This window comes from Necator americanus, chromosome I (assembly GCF_031761385.1).
Source record: "Necator americanus strain Aroian chromosome I, whole genome shotgun sequence".
Lineage (NCBI taxonomy): Eukaryota > Metazoa > Nematoda > Chromadorea > Rhabditida > Ancylostomatidae > Necator > Necator americanus.
The window spans coordinates 20,534,752-20,555,618 of NC_087371.1; the positions used below are offsets into that span (position 1 = coordinate 20,534,752).

The window sequence follows — 20,867 nt, forward strand, 5'->3', positions numbered from 1 at the left end:
TTTATCAAATGACGATTCTGAAAAGTCCTATTCTATCTTATTATTCTAGACATTTAGACGTACGAAGATTAAGAATGCGGTTTGCTCCGACAGTCTAATGACGCTCTAGCAAGGTATCATGGCCATCTTGGTCACGGGGTGAGTGCGGATGAGATCATAAGGAAAGGGAAGGAACAGATAAATCGAACAAGGGAACTGGACCACGTAACAGGTGCGTACTTGAGTGTAGGATGATTTTATTCCGAATTCTTTTGGTGAAATGAAATGAGTATGGACAAACATCGGAGACCATGGACCATAATAAAATATCAATTGCGAACGAACGTCCTAACCATCCCACGCGAACTCTTCAAAACTTAAATTATTTCCTACTGTTTATATTATTATTTAAATTGCGATTATTTTATATTTGCTATCTTTATGTACAGTTCATCTGAAACATCTGTACTGTTTTTTTTTCTTTTTCCTTAGTATCCTTGGCAAACTTCCAACAAGAGTATTAAATAAAATTTGCTAAATTTGCTGGCTGACGACTAGACTGGCCATTGAAAGAGGACCATTTTATAAATTCTAAACGAAAAATTGGAAATATCTATACAGTTACCTTTTGAAAAATTGTTTATCCAAAAAAAACCTTCAATCTAAGAGCAGCAGTGGTAGTTAAGGGTTTTCCTTCACTTCGAAGTACTAAACGCTCGAGGACAGTCTTCATTTTCGTGGATCGAAAAGCAAACCTCGTTCGCTCAAATGACCTGATATTTGAGAACCTCCTTCATTACGTCGTATCTAATTATTAACCTCATCGATAATATGCTTAGTGCTATGCGCAGGAAGAGTGGGCTATTGCTGTTACAAATGACTTTTACCATAAAAAAAAGTTCTTAATGGTGGAAGTCATTTGTAACAAATTAAATTTCGATGCAAAAAAGTGGGGACATTAAACAACTCTGGAAGAATTGGGCGAAGTGATGGTTGCGCCAGAATACCTAGCGACTAAGCGAAGATTCAAAAGAAAAGCCAAGCATCGGTTCACGGTGTTTAAAGAGGAGGTACCATTTCAAAGAGCTCTTTCTCGGCCATTAACAACTCCTCGAGGAAACCCTAAATCGTTGTGGATGAGTGATGTGCTGCAACCTCTGTCATTGAGCGGGCTAGTGGACAAGTCCGCGTGCGAGCGATACCAGTAGCGATGGGAGTTGATGTTCGGCGACGAAGGTAATGGTCAGTGAAGCTAAGAGCCGACTGGCGTGAAGTGAGGGAAGTGATGTTTCGAGGACCAACAAACAACGCTCGCTTTATGCGACGCACGAGGTGCTGTCACGTAGTCGACGTAGAGATCCGACGTGCTGATAAGCTGGCAGTCCCGGTCCGAACGTAATTCGATACGTCGATAATGCTTATCACATCGATTTGTTTGCACAGGAAATGGCAAACGAGTTTACCTTGAGGATGAACAGATGAGTCATATACGCACGGAGGTAACCGATGTCAAGATCTAATCGGCCGGCTGAGTGAGAAAAAGATACCGTAGCCCGGCTGCTTAGCCTTCGTTTTACTCGAAGAACAGCTATCGAAAATTGCATGACTGTTGGCCCTGAATTCGCCTTGGAGAGAAGAATGGAGGTCAGCTGACGAAGTAACGTTTTCAGTAACCTACATATATGTCACAGCTAACCTGAATTCCCCTCCGACGAATCTCAGAAAAATCTCGTTAACGTTATGAGATGGTCCAGCCTTTACTAGAACTGCAGCAGTTAAAACTGGATTCCAAGTGAAAAAGGGAGGGTTGTTGCGGTGTTGCTCCCGGATCATTCTGCAGGACATTAATGGATATGATCACACAGTTAAACGATATATGACCGCGGCTCCTAACTAGATTTCCAGAGATCGTCGTCTAGTTATGAAAAAACTCGAGTTCGAAAATGATATCAATTTCATTCAATTGGACTACGCTCGTTCGAAAAATAAAACTGAAAGGACTCGAAATATCAAATATTTAATCTAAAATCTGAGATCAATTCTGAAGTGAAGGATTTTTTCTCGACTTTTTTCATCATGTTTCATACTCCTTTTTTCCGATTTCCTCAATTCAAACAGGGTTCCCCAAGTTTCGATTCTCTTATCTACGTCAAATAAGAAACGAATGCGTTACTGCCACATGACCTTACAAAACTGCGAAAAGGCAGAATTGCAGGTGGTCATTCGAGCTTGAAAGGTTTTGGAAATTTGAGTAATAAGAACGAGAACAGCGCGAACTTCCACGTTCATTAGAAAGGAGGCTAATGTGGACCTTTTTGGTTGATTGTACCTTACATCTCAGGATTTCGGGGCTCTTCGGTTGGAGGTGCAGCCTACTTCGTGTATTATCGTGAGTTGGGTAGATACATTCAAGCTACCAAATTTACAGAATCTAAGATGAAGTAGTATTACTACCTATCCAAACTTCTTCCCAACAACACTTAACGACCATGGTAAGAAGAAATTGAATACTCTGTATAGATTGCCGATTATTGTTATTTACTTATTTGCAGAAATGGTGAAAACAACAACGATTGAGAAGGTATCCTATGCGAGTAGTAGCATGTAATGTGTTGAGGAAAAAATCATTCACTCTTGTTGTTTTTCAGATTTTCAGCTGGCACCAAATAATAACACAAAAAATGCTACTGAGGCCCTGTAAAATAGAAAAATCTACTTCTGTCCCCGTACTCCGGCCCATCCTCTCCTCCTTCAAATCGTCACAAATCTCACTTTTTTAGGACATTGAACGAGCAAGAAGTGCATGAAAGATAGAACACGTTGAATTTTTCCAGTTCATTGAAGAAAGATTAAGGAGAAAAAATGAAGGACGATTGTCAGGGCGATTTTTGCTGTGCAGAGATGCGCAAGGTGTGAATCAGTGTGTGTGTGTGCACGACAGCTTCGATTATGAACGGAGATTTAAGGCGATTGGAGCGAACGAGTCTAGACAACCGGCAAGGACACTTTCCATGACCTCAGCAAAAGACCTTTGTGCCGCTTATGTGAGAATGCATGAGTGAATGAACATTCTAAATGTCAGTCTTTGAGTCCACTTGTTGCGCGGTGCACCGAATGAGGTCGTGGTAACGTCACAAAGCGTTCTCACACATACGATACCTTCCAAATGAGGTGTTCGGCGAAGCTTTTCGCCCTTCCACATGACTACATGTGCTGTGTTCAGAAAGAATGGAGGTGTATGTATACGTGATCATTTGAAGTCGTCAAGTCAGAAGAGGCAAGAACTAACCAATTAAAACAGCAACACAAGAACGTATGACTAACATGAGGGCTTACGTAAAGCATGCAACTCTTATAGATTAGGTAATTTTTTGCGTTTCTACCACTGAAATTTTATAATTTTCAAATTTGTGGTCAAGACCCTAGCACTCCAAAATAAAACCTCATTTTTTCTCAGAAAAAACCCTTTCCCAGATGATTCCCCTACAATTCGAAAGATTCCATTGACTTGATTTGAGATTTGACTCAGATCATATAAAAGAGTGCGATGGCCATTTTGATCTATTTTAAAAGTCACTCTTTGCGAACAACTAGCATTCTCACACGGTAAACTCGATATGAATTCTTCGATCAGGGTTTTCAGTTGCAAGAAATGCCAAGTGATCCAGTTTAGTTGGATCCGAGCAAAAAATTTCTTTGAGAAATTGAATAATTTCATTGGAATTTGGTACTGGATAAATGTCCTAAAAGGGCTCAGAACGAGATCGAGGACATTCACTAAAAGGGGGACGTAGAATATTCCTGACGCGTACGGAGTAATTTCCTTATCATAAAAAAAAACTTGCACTTAAGGATTCCGATTACAGTAGAAAAAAGCAAGGAACTTCTCTTTTTGAGTCAAACAGTTGAAGCAAAGATGAATACGGAGCGTGCTGTACTTTAAAAGAAATCTCGAAAATGTGCTGATCTGTGGATAAAGTTACAAAATTGCAATATGAATTTTTTCAAACATTCTATTTCTATATACGGATGCAGGGAAATTGCTTCTGGACGAGTTTCAGTTAGATGTTAGAAAACAAAAATAAATACATATATATATATATATATATATATTGCATGGGAGCCGCTCTTTATAACTCCTGATTCAATCAAAGACTCGTAATGGTAAAAGTGAGTATTTGCGAAACTGGAAGAGAAAAAAATCCTTGCAAATTTATCTTCCGTAATGGGTTGCTGCACTTCTGAGATTCGTACTCGTCCGTTGAGGAAGCGACTTGTTGTATCCGTTGGTGCTGACGAGGTTTTTGCCGGAGGCGCCAGTGAGATTCCGTGGATAAATAGTGGAACTAGAGCTAGCTACGTAAGAAGTTCAAAGCGAAAGTCGATGAGGTCCGTGTTTTTCTATTCTTGTCAAACAACGATAGCGACAGCACTCATCAAATGTTAGCGAATAGGATTCTTGCAGAAAATCCGTGCAATAGCAGTGGATTCTCGGAGGTATCCACAAAACATCAGTCATCTGGGGAAAAAAACGAACTTTCGCAATCTTTTGGAGACAAAGCTCTGCAAAAAAAGGCGAATCATTCGTTGCATTCTACAGGGTCTTTGGTATCCCTCACTTTTTTCTCGAATTTCGTCCTAGTCCTGCTTAGTAAGTAATGAAAATATAAGTGTTTTTCATGAATAAAACTGTAGGATTCTATGTAGGAAAGCTACGTTATACAGCAAAAACAAGAGCGCAAATAAAGAAATACAGTTTTTCCGAGAGTAAAAAAATGCAATAAGGTTTCGAACTAAAGAAGTGCTACAGTCAAATCATGGCTTGGTAAGCTAACGAAATTTTGACAGAAAAAAAAGCAGTCGACGAATCGCCTACAGGGTAGGAGCGCTTTCAAAGACAAAACATTCGCGACGGGTTTCAGAACGCTCCTAGGACTTCCAACAACAGTGACTTCCGAGTACTACGATTATATCGAGCACGGTCAAAATACCACTGCAGCTTACGTGTAGGGAAAAAAGAACTTACTATTCGTAACAGTACAAAAATGCGAGAATATCGGCAACAATGGAAGGAGAAGCGGAAAACCGATGCTTCAAGACACGAGAGCAAAAAAAATGGATGGGAAGGAACGAATGTACTTAAATTTGTGTGCGTAATTTAGACGCTTAGATTACGACTAAGCATTCGTGAGAAGAGCTGCAAACATCGAGTGACGTTATTTGAGAGGACTTCCACCTTCTTCCGAAACAACTTTGAAAAGGATTTCAATCCTCGTAAAGTCGACATTTGTTCCTTAGGGATACTGTAGCTTAGCACAGCCAACACTGTGTGCGTTACAGTGCAAAAACTGCCAATCAATCCGCGTAATTCCTAGCGCAAGTTGCGCAATTCCAACGGATTATTCATCGGGGTTCGTTCGTGTACAATGTACAATAGCAGCCAGCATCTCGTGTTTCAAGTAGCAAAAGAAGCGAACAAGAACCATTGTGTTCCGTCGAAAACCGAACAAGAAGCAGCTCTGTAGTTTTTTTTGGAATGGGAAGGGTGAATACACTCAAAGAAATAATTGTGCAAAAGTAGCAGTCAGCCACAGCCATACGACACCTCATTGTCGAGGTGGATATCCACGTTTGTGTGAGAACTAGCACCATTCGAAAGACACAAAAAACAAGACCGAAGCAACTTTTATTGCCAGCACAAAGGCAGGAAGAAGATCTGACACCTGCTAGGTGCAGCGATTACGGTCCACTCAGAGGGACCAAAGGAGCGACTTTGACCGCCTGAAAGTTGGAGGAAGCAATCTGCTGAAAGCCAGATAACCGTTGAATTCACGACGCGAGCAGTGACATTAAGCAGCTCGGATTCAATCCAGGAACAAAGATCGAAGATAGAACTCATAAGTGATCTATGGGGAAAATGTCCAGCATTTGGTGTTTGGCGGTGGAATTCGTTACGTAGAGGTCGACCCGGAGAAAGCTATCGCTCCGGAAACTCGTAACGTATCAATCAGGTCCGGGAAGCAGTGCAAACAAATGGATCGGCTGTTCACAAGCAGTTGTCCATTGGTATCTGACTGAGCTCGACTCACCCCTCGTTTTTACGACTTAAAAACCGGCCAACGCAGTTCAAGAGACTACGAAATCCTCCAAGAATAGAAAATTCAATGGGGATGGGGAATAAAGTGAGGTGTTCAACACAGATAACAAACACTCAACAACTCATCCAAATAGCACAGCACAGTAGTTTTTGAGGGGTCTCTTGATAGATTTTTATAGACGTTGACAGCACATATCCATTCATAATGGAAATTCGTGCCACAGTAAATTGCACGGCAGCTAGAGATGCTGTCAGGGGATCCGAAGAAACTTGGAAGGTTACCATTTTTGTAACCACAATCGGAAAGTCACCTCGAACAGTAAGATCCGCCATAGTCTCACGATATTCTATGATTTTACCGCTGGAATTTGAACGCTAACTTCCTAAATCTAATATAAGAGAAAACGCATTGAATGTGTGCCACATAAAAATTACTTTCCGAAGGCTCAAGAGATTTTTGAGAGAAGTCGAATCAGCCACATTTCTAATGAAATGTTACATGTTCACATTTCGACGGTAAATGGGAAAGGAGTGGATTTGAAAAAAAAAAACAACAAAAAAGGCACGAAGTGTGGACTAGGGGATCTGAAGGGGAAAAACTCAAAAAACAAGGAGATCAAGAAGGAAATGTATGGCAAAGAAAAGAAAGAGAAAGAGAAAGAGAAAGAAATGCGATCTGACTTGTTCTTCACAATTTTTCTGATCCCTACGGTTAAATATACATTGCCAAGTGACTAACTGTAGCTGCCTTTGAGTACCTAACTGTGGGTAATAGGTGGAGTAATAATAACCATAACAATAATAATTATTATTGTTAATAAATAATAATATTAATAATAGTAATGGTGACAACAAGGAATTAAAGTGGAATGATTCGCTTCATCAACGAAAAGTAGAGCAACCACGACACTACTGCTGTGATATTCGAATTTGCAATTAATCTGCTCCATTGTCTTCCCTTTTTCACTTAAGTAATGTTTTTGCATTCAAAATGTATACTTGTAATGGCACGGACGAGATATACAGACTAAACATTTGCTAAAATTTTTTGTTAATCAAACTTTTCAACTTCTTTCTTATTAATTACTGTTTTTGTTTTCAAAATGCTTACTTGTAATGGCTTCTAAGATCTAACTGAAGAAATTCTGGAAAGTAGTATTTTATTGAAATTGCAAGTACGATGTCAATCGTTGAGAGGAAGAAAGTACAAGAATAATTAGTTTTATTAGAATCTAAGGAAGTTAATGCTGGCGCAATCTCACTAATGCAACTGATGTAGAAGCGATTTGTTACAGGACCCATAAACAATATAACACGATCCAAATGAATAGTTCAATTAGACTGTCAAGGGGAAAAAGCTATTGAAACATCAAGTTCCGACTCTGACTTCTAGCACATGGTAGAAGTCATTTTGATGGGAAAAAAGCTCAATCACGACTAGTTTCAGGAATAGCCGACATAACGAACCTGCGCTATTAAGTTTCATAGTTGATGTAGTAAAGGACAAAAGAAAAGGTCAGAACAGACGTATCATATGTCAGCTTATCGTTACTTTTTATTGCCCACAACATGACTGATTTACTGGGCACAGTGCTTGCTAAAAACAGACAAAGAACAGAGCATTGAGGCCATCACAATGCCAATGGGGTTATCCATGGAACATGAGTACCCGTGGTGATCCAGATTACGAACGAAGGGACTTCGATTAGCTGCGATGTGCCCTCTTCAAGGTGTTAGTGCCGGCAATCTATGACCGGTCTTCAGTCTTTCATCACCACCTCGGCAAGGTATCGAACACAACGGTACGAACGACCTTCCATAAATTTTAATGTCCTAATGTGGTGCCTCGCATGAAACGGATCAATCGTCGCCTCGCATCGCACATTTACATAGCATTAGTATTATTGAGTGGATAAGTAGGAGTGAGACGCAGGCAGAATGGATTAATTGTCATTTGATAGCATTGCTAGTTGCGTGAGGTGGGACACAGGTAACAGAGAGCGAAACTGAGGGGTTTGAGTGAGTGACAAATGAGAGCGACCATCGCAGAAATTCGCAATATCTATCAGCTTTGAATTTTTCGTCGAGATCGTAAAATAACAGAATCCCTAGAAAGTGTCGAAAATGGAAATCCTACAATATTTCCAACACGTAAATCCTAATATTACGGATTCTAGTAACACCTAGGAGAAGGTGCTAAGAAAAAGTACATTTCCAAATATCCAAAGGTTATCCAAAAAAAAAATAAAAAAAGAAGAAGAAGTCATTGTATTTCCCACTTCTCATGTAAAAGTCCAAACTCAAATAACGTCATATAAGAAGAGCTATTTGAAATTCATGTACACGATAAACTTTAAACGGAAAGCTTCAACGAGAAATACCTCAGGTCCAAAGTTTGATTTTCTCCACATAACTGAAAAAAATGGGATTCTGCGAAGGTCAAAGTGACTCCAAAAACGACCAAACACAACCAAAAATTTTATTGGTTAACACTTACTCAGGAAAAGAATTTCGTAACAATAAGATATTTGTTGAAGGCAATGAGAACCAATCTATGATGGATTATCGAGGTTTCCAATAACACTTCTCAGAGTTAGTATGGAGAGGTTAGCGTTTCTGTGGAGAGAGGCATTTAAATTAAAAGGAGAAAATGCGACTGTGTTACGAAAAGTCTCGAAAAATCGCTTGAAGACATAAATCCACAGTGACGCTGCTAACTGTGAATTTCTGTCGATCTCTGGAACCCAACCTTAGGACTTTTCTGTAACTCCAGTAAATTCTCCAGCCTTTTTTCATCAGATGCTCATCATCATCTGATGCTTTGCTTTCTCAAATGACTAAATGTTTGCTCCGAACTCCCAATGTGTCCTGCAGTTCTACAGTAAGCGCAAGTCTGTTTGCTTTTGTTTAAAATCTCATTTGAGCGAGTTTAAGTGGTAACTGGAAAATCGGTTAATGTTGTTGAGCCCTAAAAAATGCGAGCGTATTCACAGAGATAATTCGATTAACCTAGAAAGAAATGAATATCTGAACATTTCTCCAAGGGTCAATTTCGAGGAGAGACAGCCTGTTTTGAAACAAAACAACCCGCTGTCTTACTCGAAACTCGAAGAACCTCGTTGCTGTAAAATACTTGTCAGCCCAACGAATTTGTCATGTGAACTTGGTGAAATAAATCGACTTGATAAGATTTTCTTCGTTTCCTAAAATAGTTCCACCTCAATAGTGGTGCTATCACGTTTGGCCCATTTAATTTCCGCCATCCCAATCAATTCAGGAAAATAAATCAACTTTGCTAGTGCATCTATGGTAAAATTGAGTTTATTCTAAGAAAAACTAAAGCAATACTTCATTCGTTGAGGTGAGCCCGGCTAAAAGTACAAGAGCTCTTCTTCATCACGAATGGTGGACAAAAGAAATTCAAGATTCAAAAGAGGGAGAGCACCGATTAGGAACCAACTGTAGTCCATTTCGGACATTGTTGGCACAGTGGTGTGAAGATACGGTCATTTTTTCGCTGGTATTAAATTTCATTTATTCACTCATTAAATCAACAATGGAGATGTTGGCACTTTTGTTGCACCGTGCAACGGCGATGCGTTTTTTGCGTCAGGTGTCTATTTGCCGTACATTTGCACTCTGGCGTCTCAGCTTACCGGAGGAGAGGGTCCAATGCGTCGCGGCAGCCCTGCGGAACAAAATCGTCGACGTTTGAACCCTTGACTCTCCTTGTCCGCTATTATCATTATATCTCTCATCTGTCTCTCATCTGTATGTCCCATCGATGAGGGAATATACCTGGAGAGTTGACTTTTTGGAAGAGATTTCATTGTTGATATCAATCCCATGTCGGAGGGGTGTCCTGCCGTAGGTTTACCTGCGACTCGATGGTTCGGAAGCGGCCCAGGACCAATCAAGCATTTCATCTCTTCAGTGTTGATGAATTAGTACCAGTCTGGTCCGGTACCAATTCATCGATTGACTTGATACGTCGGCTCGCCCCCGCGAGTCATTATGTGGATTAGACACGCGTTAGAATCCTCAAACGAGTCTGAGTTGATGTTGGCGTGTTGGCGTATCCCAGGGAAATTAATTAACGCCAGGTACTTTATTTACTTTAGTAAATCACTCTCAGAGATTTTACCAATTTTGAGGTGTTCAGTGAGTTTGGTCCACTGGTTACCCGATAAATTACAAGTACAATTACAAATTCAATAGATGACTTTAATGCAATAAAGATTATTGCATTTTCTGTGTTCATCCGTAATTGTGTTCTCAATGATTTAGGGTATCTGGACTGTTTCGGCTTTGTCACGTAACCTATAAAGTCGACCCGATCATGTTCTTGTTCTAGATCTTGTTAGTTACGCATTGAAAAGCCACTTAATTTGAAACTTCTTTTCACTAGTTATTCAGTATATTATCAAACTCGATCTGACTTCGATGAATGACGTTCCATAGTGAATTTAAAATATATTAGCTGTCTCAAGTCCGATTGAGTGAGCGCAACTAATGGCAAACGTTCCTCGTCAATTATTACTCGCACCTATAAATCAAACACCTTCACACTTTTCTGTAGATTTTTTTACTTCTTCAAAATGTAGTGGAGGTGTATGCTGAATGCAAGTGCTTGCTTCTACTCTCATTTTCGTTGCCGCGCTTAATGTTTGAACTCTAGGATAATCTGGAGAAAGACGATGAGAATTAGGGGTTTAGCAATAGTTCGTTGCACCCTCAAAGAAATTGTACTACAGATATGACGCTCTGGAAAAGCAGGGATATCAGTTTTTCACGTTCTTGTATTGACATATCCGATAAATGTACTCTCCTGATAAACGTAGAATTGTTCAAGATCGAAAGCCTGCCAGAAAGATGTGAAGAGAAATAATTGCAAAAAAAAGTCTTCAAAAATAGGTGGGAGGAAGAAAGTGAAGAAACATCGAGAGGACTAGAACAGGATTCTCAAAGGAAAGCTGGAAGCTATCGAAAAAAGATGGGAAGAACTAACGTCGCTGCGACATATGGCTGAAAATGATGAAAGCGAACAAGAATTCGCATGCGATCGCCGATAAATCATTCATTACGAGTTGTGCAGCTATTCGTTGATGCCGGAAACGGGATATAAACTTTCGGAACACGCGCTACTACCTGAGATGAAATGAAACACTACGTTGCTAGAAGTGCGGAATAGAATTGCACCACAAGACCACACATTCTGAGTCGAAAGCTCACACCTTCACCTCTCCCCACAAAAAAAAAATCATGTGTTGAGAGATTTAGGTCACAGTAACAGTTATCGCCGGAATGAGGAACAAAATGAGGCGTTCGGCGTGTAGAGAGCAACGGCATGAATAGAATCCATAGGACATTCGCACTTATATGTAGGAAAGCGTGTCGTGTCGACCTATGCATGAGTACTCAAAATGTAATAAGGTTGCCGAAGCTAGGATTCACATCGATTTACTATTACGAGGCCGTAAGGACGACGACCTTACGCGGCAGGTGGCCAGGTTTCGATTGCAGAAGCGGTTTGCTGCTGCTGCCAGAATCTCACGAACGGTGATAAAAACGTCAAGAAACTGCGAGAGTCAAAATGTGCAAAACCTAAAAGAGATGGGCCACCCATGACTCTCCAAAATCTCACACAGAGAAAGAAAAAATGGTGGAAATATTGGATAAGATTAGGAATCGATAATTCAAGTATTCGGACGGTTCCACGGTTCAAATAGAGAGGGAAATTAGAGGACTTGTCCAAGATTTCCGTTTGTTTTTCAATTTTATTTGCCGTTGCGACTTCCTGATCCACTTTCTTTGTCACTCTAGCTGGTAAAATATAAGTAGGAGCAAAAATGCATATAAAACTGCGCGTATGTAGGTAGAGAGATAAGGGATTTCCTCGAAATCCATGGAAAGGCGAAAAGATTGGCAAGAGCAGGCATCTTCTTATTGTTTAATATTATACATTCTTCTTAAAGCTTCAGACAGAAAACAAGAACGATGGAGAGAAGGAATAAATTCAGAACAATAATGAAAAGTTGTCCAACTTCTGCGGTCACCATACAATCAGTTTTTCTGACGCATCAATTTTATAATTGGGGGTGGGAACTTGAAGATGAAATCCGAAACAATCGCCAGATCGCTTCAAGGCCACCTCAGCAGGATAGGAAACCATTCACGGAGGTATGAGAGGAAACCACTTTTTGCTCGAATATCCGGGAAGTGTACCTGGGTATTCTTCCATCACTTTTTAGTAGCACAGTCCAATGCTCCAAAAGCTATCCTCTTCCATTGAGATCCTGTCCAAGATAGAAAGAACGTAAAAAGAAGCCCAAAGCAGATTCAAGGTGAAAGTGTATCGTTACGTAGTTAAATGCTTTGACAATCTATGGAATAATTTGTTTTCGCTATTCGCACCCATACTTCAAACCATGTCAGACTGTAAATGGGTACGGGAACTAGGTCAGCGCGGAACACAAGTGCTATTATGCTAATTTTAGGTCGGTAATAGTCTTCAAATTAAATTAACCGTTGTGAACACGCGAGGTCAGGTGAAGCATAAATGGAGATGTGGATTTAAGGTGACGGTAGCATCAGATGCACTTTTGAAGATGAGCACGATTCCAACGTTCTTTTTCTCAGGGATTCGAGCATAATTACTGCGTTCTCTCAAACTACCCTTAATGGTTAGGTTCGAGTCGAGAACCTGGCCTATATGAAGGAGGTTACCAAAAAAGGATAATTCCACGTTAATTGGAAAATGGACGTACATCGGATGCGCTGCACCGTCATTTTAGGAGGAAGTAAAAAGCATGAATAAAACTTGCTAAAAGTGGGTCTAGTTGAAGGGATTTCCGATAGGATTCAGAGTAAAGGGAATAGAATTGAGGGAAAAATTTCCATCCAACATAATAGACGTGTAGGGATGATACCACAGCCAACAAGAGAGGATGACACTTTCGTAAAAGCTCTGCTCGCGAAACGTCCCTGTCATTAAAAACCAACAGGGCACCTCCAGAGGGAAACACATATTTTTATAAATTACATATTTTACATACAAAATACTGTATCGACGACGGAAAGTAGCAGTCATTTCCTGAGAGAAGTAGAAAAATCTGATTCGAGATAACAGTCACGAGAGATGCAATCATAAATGTACAGAAGAATGAGGGAAGCGGGGTTGACGCGTCCTAAGCCCGTAATACCTCCGTAGAGCACTTAGTCGGAGGAAATCAGAATTCAGGCGATAATTGGCCTAAGCAGCGTTGATGATGGCACTCGAGCACTCGCTGCATGTCATTAGCTAAGAATATCAAATCAGAGAGGTCAGCATAGCGAGTCTTTCTATTGCAGTGCAGAACAAAACGTCCCAGCTGAAACTCATCCTTGAATCTCAACGAAGCGTCGACTCATTGACAATAGCAAAACAGCATTTCAAGGCAATTCGCACAAGTTCAGTCCAGGATACTGTAAGTCGGAGGTCCAGAAAGAGATATGAGAGGATTACGATGGGGTATTCAAAAGAAACGCTATAATCGACATCGGTGAACGAGACGGATAGTGTGATACGACGGCGAACGTCTTTGCATCCTATGATGAAAACCGGAATCCTTAGTCATTGTGTGATACTCTCGAAATGAAGGAGAGCATATGACGATGGGGTTTAGACAAACCAGGTTCTTCTTGAATATAGAAAAAATCATTACAGTCTCTCAGAGGCAGAAATGACTCAGATAAAGCGGTAACATGCAAGTACGAATAACTGCATGGATTTTTCTGCTCCGTTCATCGTTGCGCCTATCTCTAAACAAGTTTCTGAGCATTACTCGCTTGAGAAGTAACATCTTAAGTCTGGTTTGTGAGCACAAAACCTTTTGTACGGACTGGCACGTACTTACTGTGGCAATGCTCGGCGCAATAACCGACGAAAAACATACACTGTTCCGGAAGAGTTTACGATTCATTGGATTGCATCAGGTGCTCACGAAGAGGCGGGAAATAAAGAGACTTTCAAATTCAAACTAAGCCGAATTTCACTAGTATGGGCATTTCCCACCTAAGCCTGCTATTTTTGTTCCTTTGACCTCTAACCGGGTTGAAAACCCATTGAAGCATGGTTATAGATAGACAGGGACTGAAATTCAGTATTTTTAAGAACATGAGCATTGTATGCCAAAGGAAAATCAGAAATGAATGGATTTTCAACAACTTTACGCTCTGAAAAGCTTAAAAAGCGTAAAGTTACTCGGCGTTAATCGGCCTGGGATCTGGCAGATGCGCCACCGCGTTCGCTTTCCGGGACTGGCGAAAGCTGCACGAGCGGATTGTGTCCACATGCATTAACTTGCGAACAGCATCCCAACCTCCGTAGTGTTTTTATAACCGCCGAGGACAACTCTACTTCTATTGATGCCCCGAATCCGCAGGGATGTATGAGATGCGGAGTTGGCCCACTCAGAGAGCAGACCTGTTGGCCTGGGGAAAATGAAAAGGCTACGTAAAGAGCTGTGTTGACCTTACAGTGACCAGTTACACAAAAACTACTTGGATTGAGGGCAACATTTTTGAAAGCACCTTTGGAATTCATCCAGTTATGCAAGATAAAGTCATACTTAGAAATCATTGGAGTTTTGAATACGTTCAAAGAAGCCAAAAAACTCTTCTTTTGACAGAAACAAAAATAAACATCAGTTGCTTACTTTACAGTGTTATTTTTATGTGCTTCGTTAATATTTGATATCCAAAACAGAAAACGATTATAAGGTCACGATTAAAAAAAATGGATGGAAAACTGACCTTACTTCTGGAAAAAAAGTTTCTTTATTTGATTGATTTTCTGGTCTGGTTTTCCGAACTTTTACACCGCATATTTCTACTTTCAGAAAGAAATAAGCAAAGTTTTGCGGCTCGTTTAAATGAATCGACGTCAATATTGAAAATAGGTAACGGGAAATGGATAACGACATTGAAAAACCGTCCTGTTAGACTTGAAAAAATACATATATTGACGGAGTTTCTTTGTACTTAACGCTCATTTCAATGTTTGAATAGACTCTGCTGAGAAAGTAAAGCGAGGAACTCGGTTTTTTTAGGTTCAACTATAGCTAATCGTATAGCGGCCCCTCTTAGCAGACTTGTTTACTGAAGGATGTTTAGCTCAGAAAAGAAGAGAAAAGAAAAAGTTTGCCTCGAAAAAAATAAGCACCTTTCCTAAGTGATTCATTCTTCCCAAGATAGTGGTAAATGTCAATAACAATGAGAACTGAATATCAGATAGCGTTCTGGAATGTTTGGACTCAAAACCAGAAGTGAGTGGAAACGCTGAAAATCCAGTCGCTGCACGACTGAATAAATGGAGCCAATTCACAAAGACCACAGAATTCATGCAAAGAAAAGACATCACATAAAAGATAGGCATGCATCCTGTAAAGAAACCCTCGATCCACAAGCCTGAACAGCTGGAAACTGCGTTAACAATTGAGTTCCACAAAACAAATAGTCTGGATCTTCCCAGGAAAAAAGAGGGAACTCACCCGTTTCACGCGAAGCACTCCAACATACGAATCACTGGAATCTCTATCTGTTGTCATGTAAAAATATTTGGAGTCGTCGGCCAATGTGTAGGTAAAGAGATTATCTCTTAAAGTAGGGAATTTCCGTTTGGATTCGAAATATTAATGTAAGCTGAGCTGCATACATCGCCTCATCATCCGGATCAGTAGCAGAGACACTGATCACTGCTGAACCGACCGGCATCGTCTCGGCAACGATCGCATCGTACTGCGCTCTCTCGAACGATGGTGTATTGTCATTTTTGTCGAGCACTTTTATCGTCACATTAGCGGCACCTAGAAGTAGATGTAGTTCTGGTATGTTGAAGGCTGCGTTCGCGAAAATCCCCGATGTTTTGTTCTCTCCTCTACTAGGTGGGATCTTCGGTGTCGTCTTCAAAAATGTCAACGGAATTGCGAAAAATACGAGTAATAAATCTAGAAATCAGTAGCCTCAGGAGTACCAGAGGTTTCACTTAGCCATACGAAGCAACTCTTTACATTCGTGAGAGTGATAGAACGAAAGTGCACCTAGCCGACTAGTGGTGAAATTACCCGAAAAATGAACTATGTACTCTTGTACGAGTGATCAAGTTCGCCTAATGCGTTCTCATATAGTGAGTCATAACGGTGTAAAGAGTTGCATCGTTGCATGGTTGTGTGATCTAAGACTTCTGGTTCCTGGAATTGTACGGCTTTTTGGCATTTTCGCTGCTATCCTTTAAATCTATACACTCGTCAAGCACATCTAATGTTCCAGAAAAAGCATGTCTTACCTTCTCGTGGAGGAGTTCCTCGGTCAGTTGCACGAACTTCGATGACAAACTCACGTTCTGAGGGGAGCTCACGATCAAGGGCTCGCTGAACAGAACAAAAGATGGGTGGGTGCTACTTACTGTTTACTACTTGAACACATAAACTAATGTAACTACGGTAAATCCTGAAATGAAAAAGAAACGATGATCCACTGAGAGGTGTGAGATGAGCCGGCAAGAAAGGAATGTTTGATTAAGTGCTGAATTGTAGAAGAACAACAAACGAAAAATGTGGAATTGAAGTGTGCTCTGGAACCTCGAGTTCTATCCAGATTCGCATCCCCTCCTCTACCACTTTGAAACTATGAAAAACTCAATTAACCAAATACCAATAGGGCCTCTCTGAGAAAATGAAAGCTTTCCCGTAGGACTCCTTGCGTTCTCGTTTGTTTACTAGAACATGATAGAAGAAAAATGAATAAGAAAGTTGTAGTAGGGGCTTTCGAACTTAATCTAAAGTTTAAAGTCTTTAAATTTGAAGTTAAATTCTGATTGACTTGACTTGATTTTGACTTTAAATAGGAGGCACACTCTTCAACATCACAGCAATCATTTGCCCTAGACGATCCCTATGCAACTATCCTTATTTCTTATATTAGCCTCGTATCGATTCCGATGGCCGATAATTGATTTTGACGGTACGATCTCTGAGAAAATCGACCCGCTTAGCAAGATAACCAAATTCTTTTGAAGCTTGGAAAAGGGTGGTTTTAATTACTCTGATTTACCAAGTTAACTCATACCATTGCGAATATTTTCCCTGAACTCGGATCGATCCGGAAAATAGGCACACCATCTATCTCCTTGTTGAGAACAATGCTGTACTCGAGTTTCGCATTGTCAGTCGTCGGATCGTCGTAGTCAGTCGCTCGAACATCCATGAAGTAGACTCCATCGCGAGCTGAAGCACAGATCGTTAATTCCTTTGCTGATTTTTAACAAACCCAAAGGTTGGTGAAAAGCTGTACTGTGTGGCTCCCTGTTCTCCTCCACATATCCGTAGAGATCGTCTGCGAATATAGGAGCATTGTCGTTGATGTCTTTCAGGTTAACCTGAACACAATCCTTTTTCTTTCGAAAATTACCTGAGTTACTCAAAAAAGGGCAGTAAAAAATACCTGCACGTCCGCATATCCGATAAGCCCTCTACCATCGTCATCAACTGCTTGGACAATGAAATTCCAAGTAGGAACACCACTTGGTGGATCTCGATCCAAGGCCTATATGCATCTTGTAGTAATTGAATGGAAAGTAGCAAAATGTGCAGTAAACAAACCTTTATAAGTTCGATTTCGCCCGATTCTCGACCAATGCGGAAAAATTCGCCAGCACCTTGACCCTCAAGGAGATAGACGATACGACGGCTCTTCTCATCCTGTAAAGCCAAAAGTAGCACAGTGTCCAGTCACTTCGATCAAGTCAGTGTTTCTAATTCGAATTGTCTAACGCAGAGTTCTATGAATCCACACTTCAAGCATATATTACATCTAGTTGTCTGCAGTTCGAACATTTTTTAGATAAAAACTGCTACCTTGTCTGCATCGGTGGCTCGAACATGGAAGAGCACTTTAGGAATGTCCGGGTCTTCTTCCAAGATAGTAGTAGAGTAGCTGGGCTAAAGCAACAATCGTTCACTCATTTGTTTTTGATTTGCTTGCCCAGTGGCCAGGATTGGTATTGATATTTATTAGCAGCAAACGTTTCGGCGCTTTCGTTCACTCACTCATCTACTCAATCACTGATTCACTGTTCAGACCAGGCTCAATAGCATGGGATACGCTGAAGACAAAAAATATCCACAGTACGTGCATATCTTCGTAGAAAAACTTTATATTTATGTACTTCCTTCTCCTTGCGCAAGTTTTCTCAATTTGTTGCAACATTTTCTGATTTGAGAGGAGAATGAGCGACTCATATCTTCATAAAATAAAATCCTTGTTCAAAATGTAAGTGGAGGATGAAGATTTTCCAGTCTTCCCCAAAGAACTCCTAAGTTAGGAGGTTCAAGCGTGGGTTACTTAGAGATAGTAACGTCAGATGCGTCAAACCGAGGGAGTACAGGGACCTCCAATTGGAGAAGGAGTGCGCATCCTACAGAGAAAGAGGGTGCGTTGCGAAATCCGCGTCGCGCCCACTCGGACGAAAACATTTGATTCCAAACCTGCTACATCTACATAGGTTAATGGACTGGAGAGGAACTTATCCAAGTTAAGAAAAATTTCCACAGAAACTTCTAAAGCGCCGTTGCCTAGTACAATGGGGCAGCAAATATTTCTATATGTTCTGGACAGTACCTGTTCGAATACTGGTGCATTGTCATTTACATCTTCAACGTAGATGAACACATCGGTAGAAGCGTTATGACGTCCGTCAGAGACCAACAGACGTAAATGATATACTGACTCTTGTTCATAGTCTAGGGGCTCCTGAACGGAATTTATGTGATTCTCAATTATTGCAGGAAGCGGGGATAATAACACTACAAACCTTCACAAAAATTGCTCCACTATCGGTGCGAGCTCCAAAGGGAATACGTCCACCTTGAGCAGCAACGACGTCGTAACGTAGGGTGGAGTCTGAATTCAATGAATTCAGAAGCAGTTTCATGGATATCCGCAGAAATGTTGGAACGTACGCTTATCCATGTCGTGCGCTTTTATTGTGATAATATCGTGGCCTGGATCAGCGTTTTCCAGAACTTTCCCGATGTACTTTGTTTCGTCAAAGGAGGGGGCATTATCATTTACGTCACCGATCACAATCTGCACTTTTACATTGTCTGCAAGAAATCTATCTTTTCAAAGGGAAATACTGCTCTCCAAAATGGCTCTTTTATGTAAAGCGTACCCTTGTTAGGTCCCATCGCTCCGGGTAACGCTGATGGTGAATTGTCCCTTGCTTCAACTGTTAAGATGTACATATCTTTCTGTTCGCGATCAAACTTGGCATTCGGCCATATTTCGCCGGTTAATTCGTCAATGCGGAACAGATGCGCTCCGTTCCCGCCCGGTATGTCCAGGATACGGTAGTGCACCTGTATAAAGAAGAGTTAATGAAGAGAAAACTGTCTTTTGGAGAAAGTCTCGCTTGCACCTAAAAACAAAATTTGCGCCAAAAACAAGATTTTCCATCAACCATACGATCAACACAAAGAAAAACCAGCAATTAGTCGTACTTTTTAGTATCTCGAGGTATTTTAACAGGCACAGAAAATATTTCTGTTGAAAAAAGTTGAGCACGAGTTTAGCTGATTTCTGCAGCAACATTTGGATCACTTGCAAGGAAATATTTTGGAAGAGTTCAAACGCACCTCATTTTGAGGTCCATTCGAGTCTAAGTCGACTGCTTTCACTGTTGTAATGGGTTTACGGCCAAATCTTAAGAGAAATACGAAAAATAAGGCAAATATGTCAAAATGCTTCATCGTTTTACTTCTCAAGATATTCTGCAGGTGTTAACTCCTCGTCCACTGTTCCTGTGAATAAATCAACGGTGAACTGTGGAACGACATCATTCACGTCTTGAACCAGCACCACAAAGGACCGAGATGACGAAACGTGCGAATTCACATCCTGTGAAAATCATCAGAACTCTAAAATGTGCAGACAAGAAGGTCAGAATTAAACATACGGTTGCGGTGAGGGTGAGTGTGTAATTTTGGGATTGTTCGTAGTCGAGCGGCTCCATGATCACCACCTCAACCCACTCTCTTCCGTCCTCAACTTTGTTGAATTGACGAAATTTTGCGTCGGGCTTACCAGGTCGACTTACAGCACCGTTGGTCAGTCTGAATAGGAAAAGTCTGACCGTAGCTTTCAAATCCTAGCATCAGCTCGGTCGAGCAAACCCGTCCCAAAGGTACTACGCGGTAGACCGAACACAATGAGTATCCGGCATAGCCGATATTGATATTTCGTCCATTAAACATGAAATTAGCACAATTTTCAACATCTTCGCTGCTGCTGTTTTTCATGTTCCTACTGTTACCTCATCCGGACAATTCCTGTAAAAGTACAGTGTATCCGCTGCTAAAAAGCTACGTTCACCTGACGGAAAATGGATAGTAGGCACGATTTTAATAACAAGGGAAATGTGGATAAAACACTGAACACTGTCTTTTGCTCACATGCTTTTGTATTTGTTATAGATTTGTTCACATTTTTTTATAGTTCGGCTTACGAAGAAAGATTTATGATGTACATGCAAATGAGTGACCTGAAGATGATCACTGAATCCGGCAACTAAAGAAGTGGGAAGTGAAACATAAGTATCTGGCCTCGTTTCACCAATCAATGGTTCACATTTTATAATGCAAGTTTTGCCACAATATGTGGACTACGTACACGTATTGTAGGATATCGCATATCTACATGTAAGTAGAATATCGGCATCGGTTTTTTAAAGAACAATCAAATTAAGTTGCTATTC

General features: G+C 40.7%; 1 protein-coding gene across 2 annotated transcripts in view; it reads right to left on the bottom strand.

Annotated features, from left to right (window-relative positions):
• The window catches only part of RB195_006327 (uncharacterized protein), a gene marked incomplete at both ends in the record, with an annotated part of 70,499 nt that overhangs the window by 18,451 nt on the left and 31,181 nt on the right, over nt 1-20,867 (bottom strand). The window contains 16 exons of one of the 2 annotated variants that reach the window (XM_064179355.1): nt 15,370-15,531; nt 15,607-15,712; nt 15,771-15,921; nt 16,401-16,485; nt 17,183-17,340; nt 17,408-17,492; nt 17,558-17,659; nt 17,716-17,814; nt 17,971-18,054; nt 18,734-18,865; nt 18,927-19,015; nt 19,075-19,218; nt 19,287-19,473; nt 19,750-19,816; nt 19,872-20,011; nt 20,070-20,226. In XM_064179355.1, the coding sequence (XP_064036316.1) occupies nt 15,370-15,531; nt 15,607-15,712; nt 15,771-15,921; nt 16,401-16,485; nt 17,183-17,340; nt 17,408-17,492; nt 17,558-17,659; nt 17,716-17,814; nt 17,971-18,054; nt 18,734-18,865; nt 18,927-19,015; nt 19,075-19,218; nt 19,287-19,473; nt 19,750-19,816; nt 19,872-20,011; nt 20,070-20,226 (1,948 nt within the window). Of the gene's footprint in view, nt 1-15,369; nt 15,532-15,606; nt 15,713-15,770; nt 15,922-16,400; nt 16,486-17,182; nt 17,341-17,407; nt 17,493-17,557; nt 17,660-17,715; nt 17,815-17,970; nt 18,055-18,733; nt 18,866-18,926; nt 19,016-19,074; nt 19,219-19,286; nt 19,474-19,749; nt 19,817-19,871; nt 20,012-20,069; nt 20,227-20,867 lie in introns of those variants that run through there. The other variant, XM_064179356.1, reaches the window with a different exon arrangement.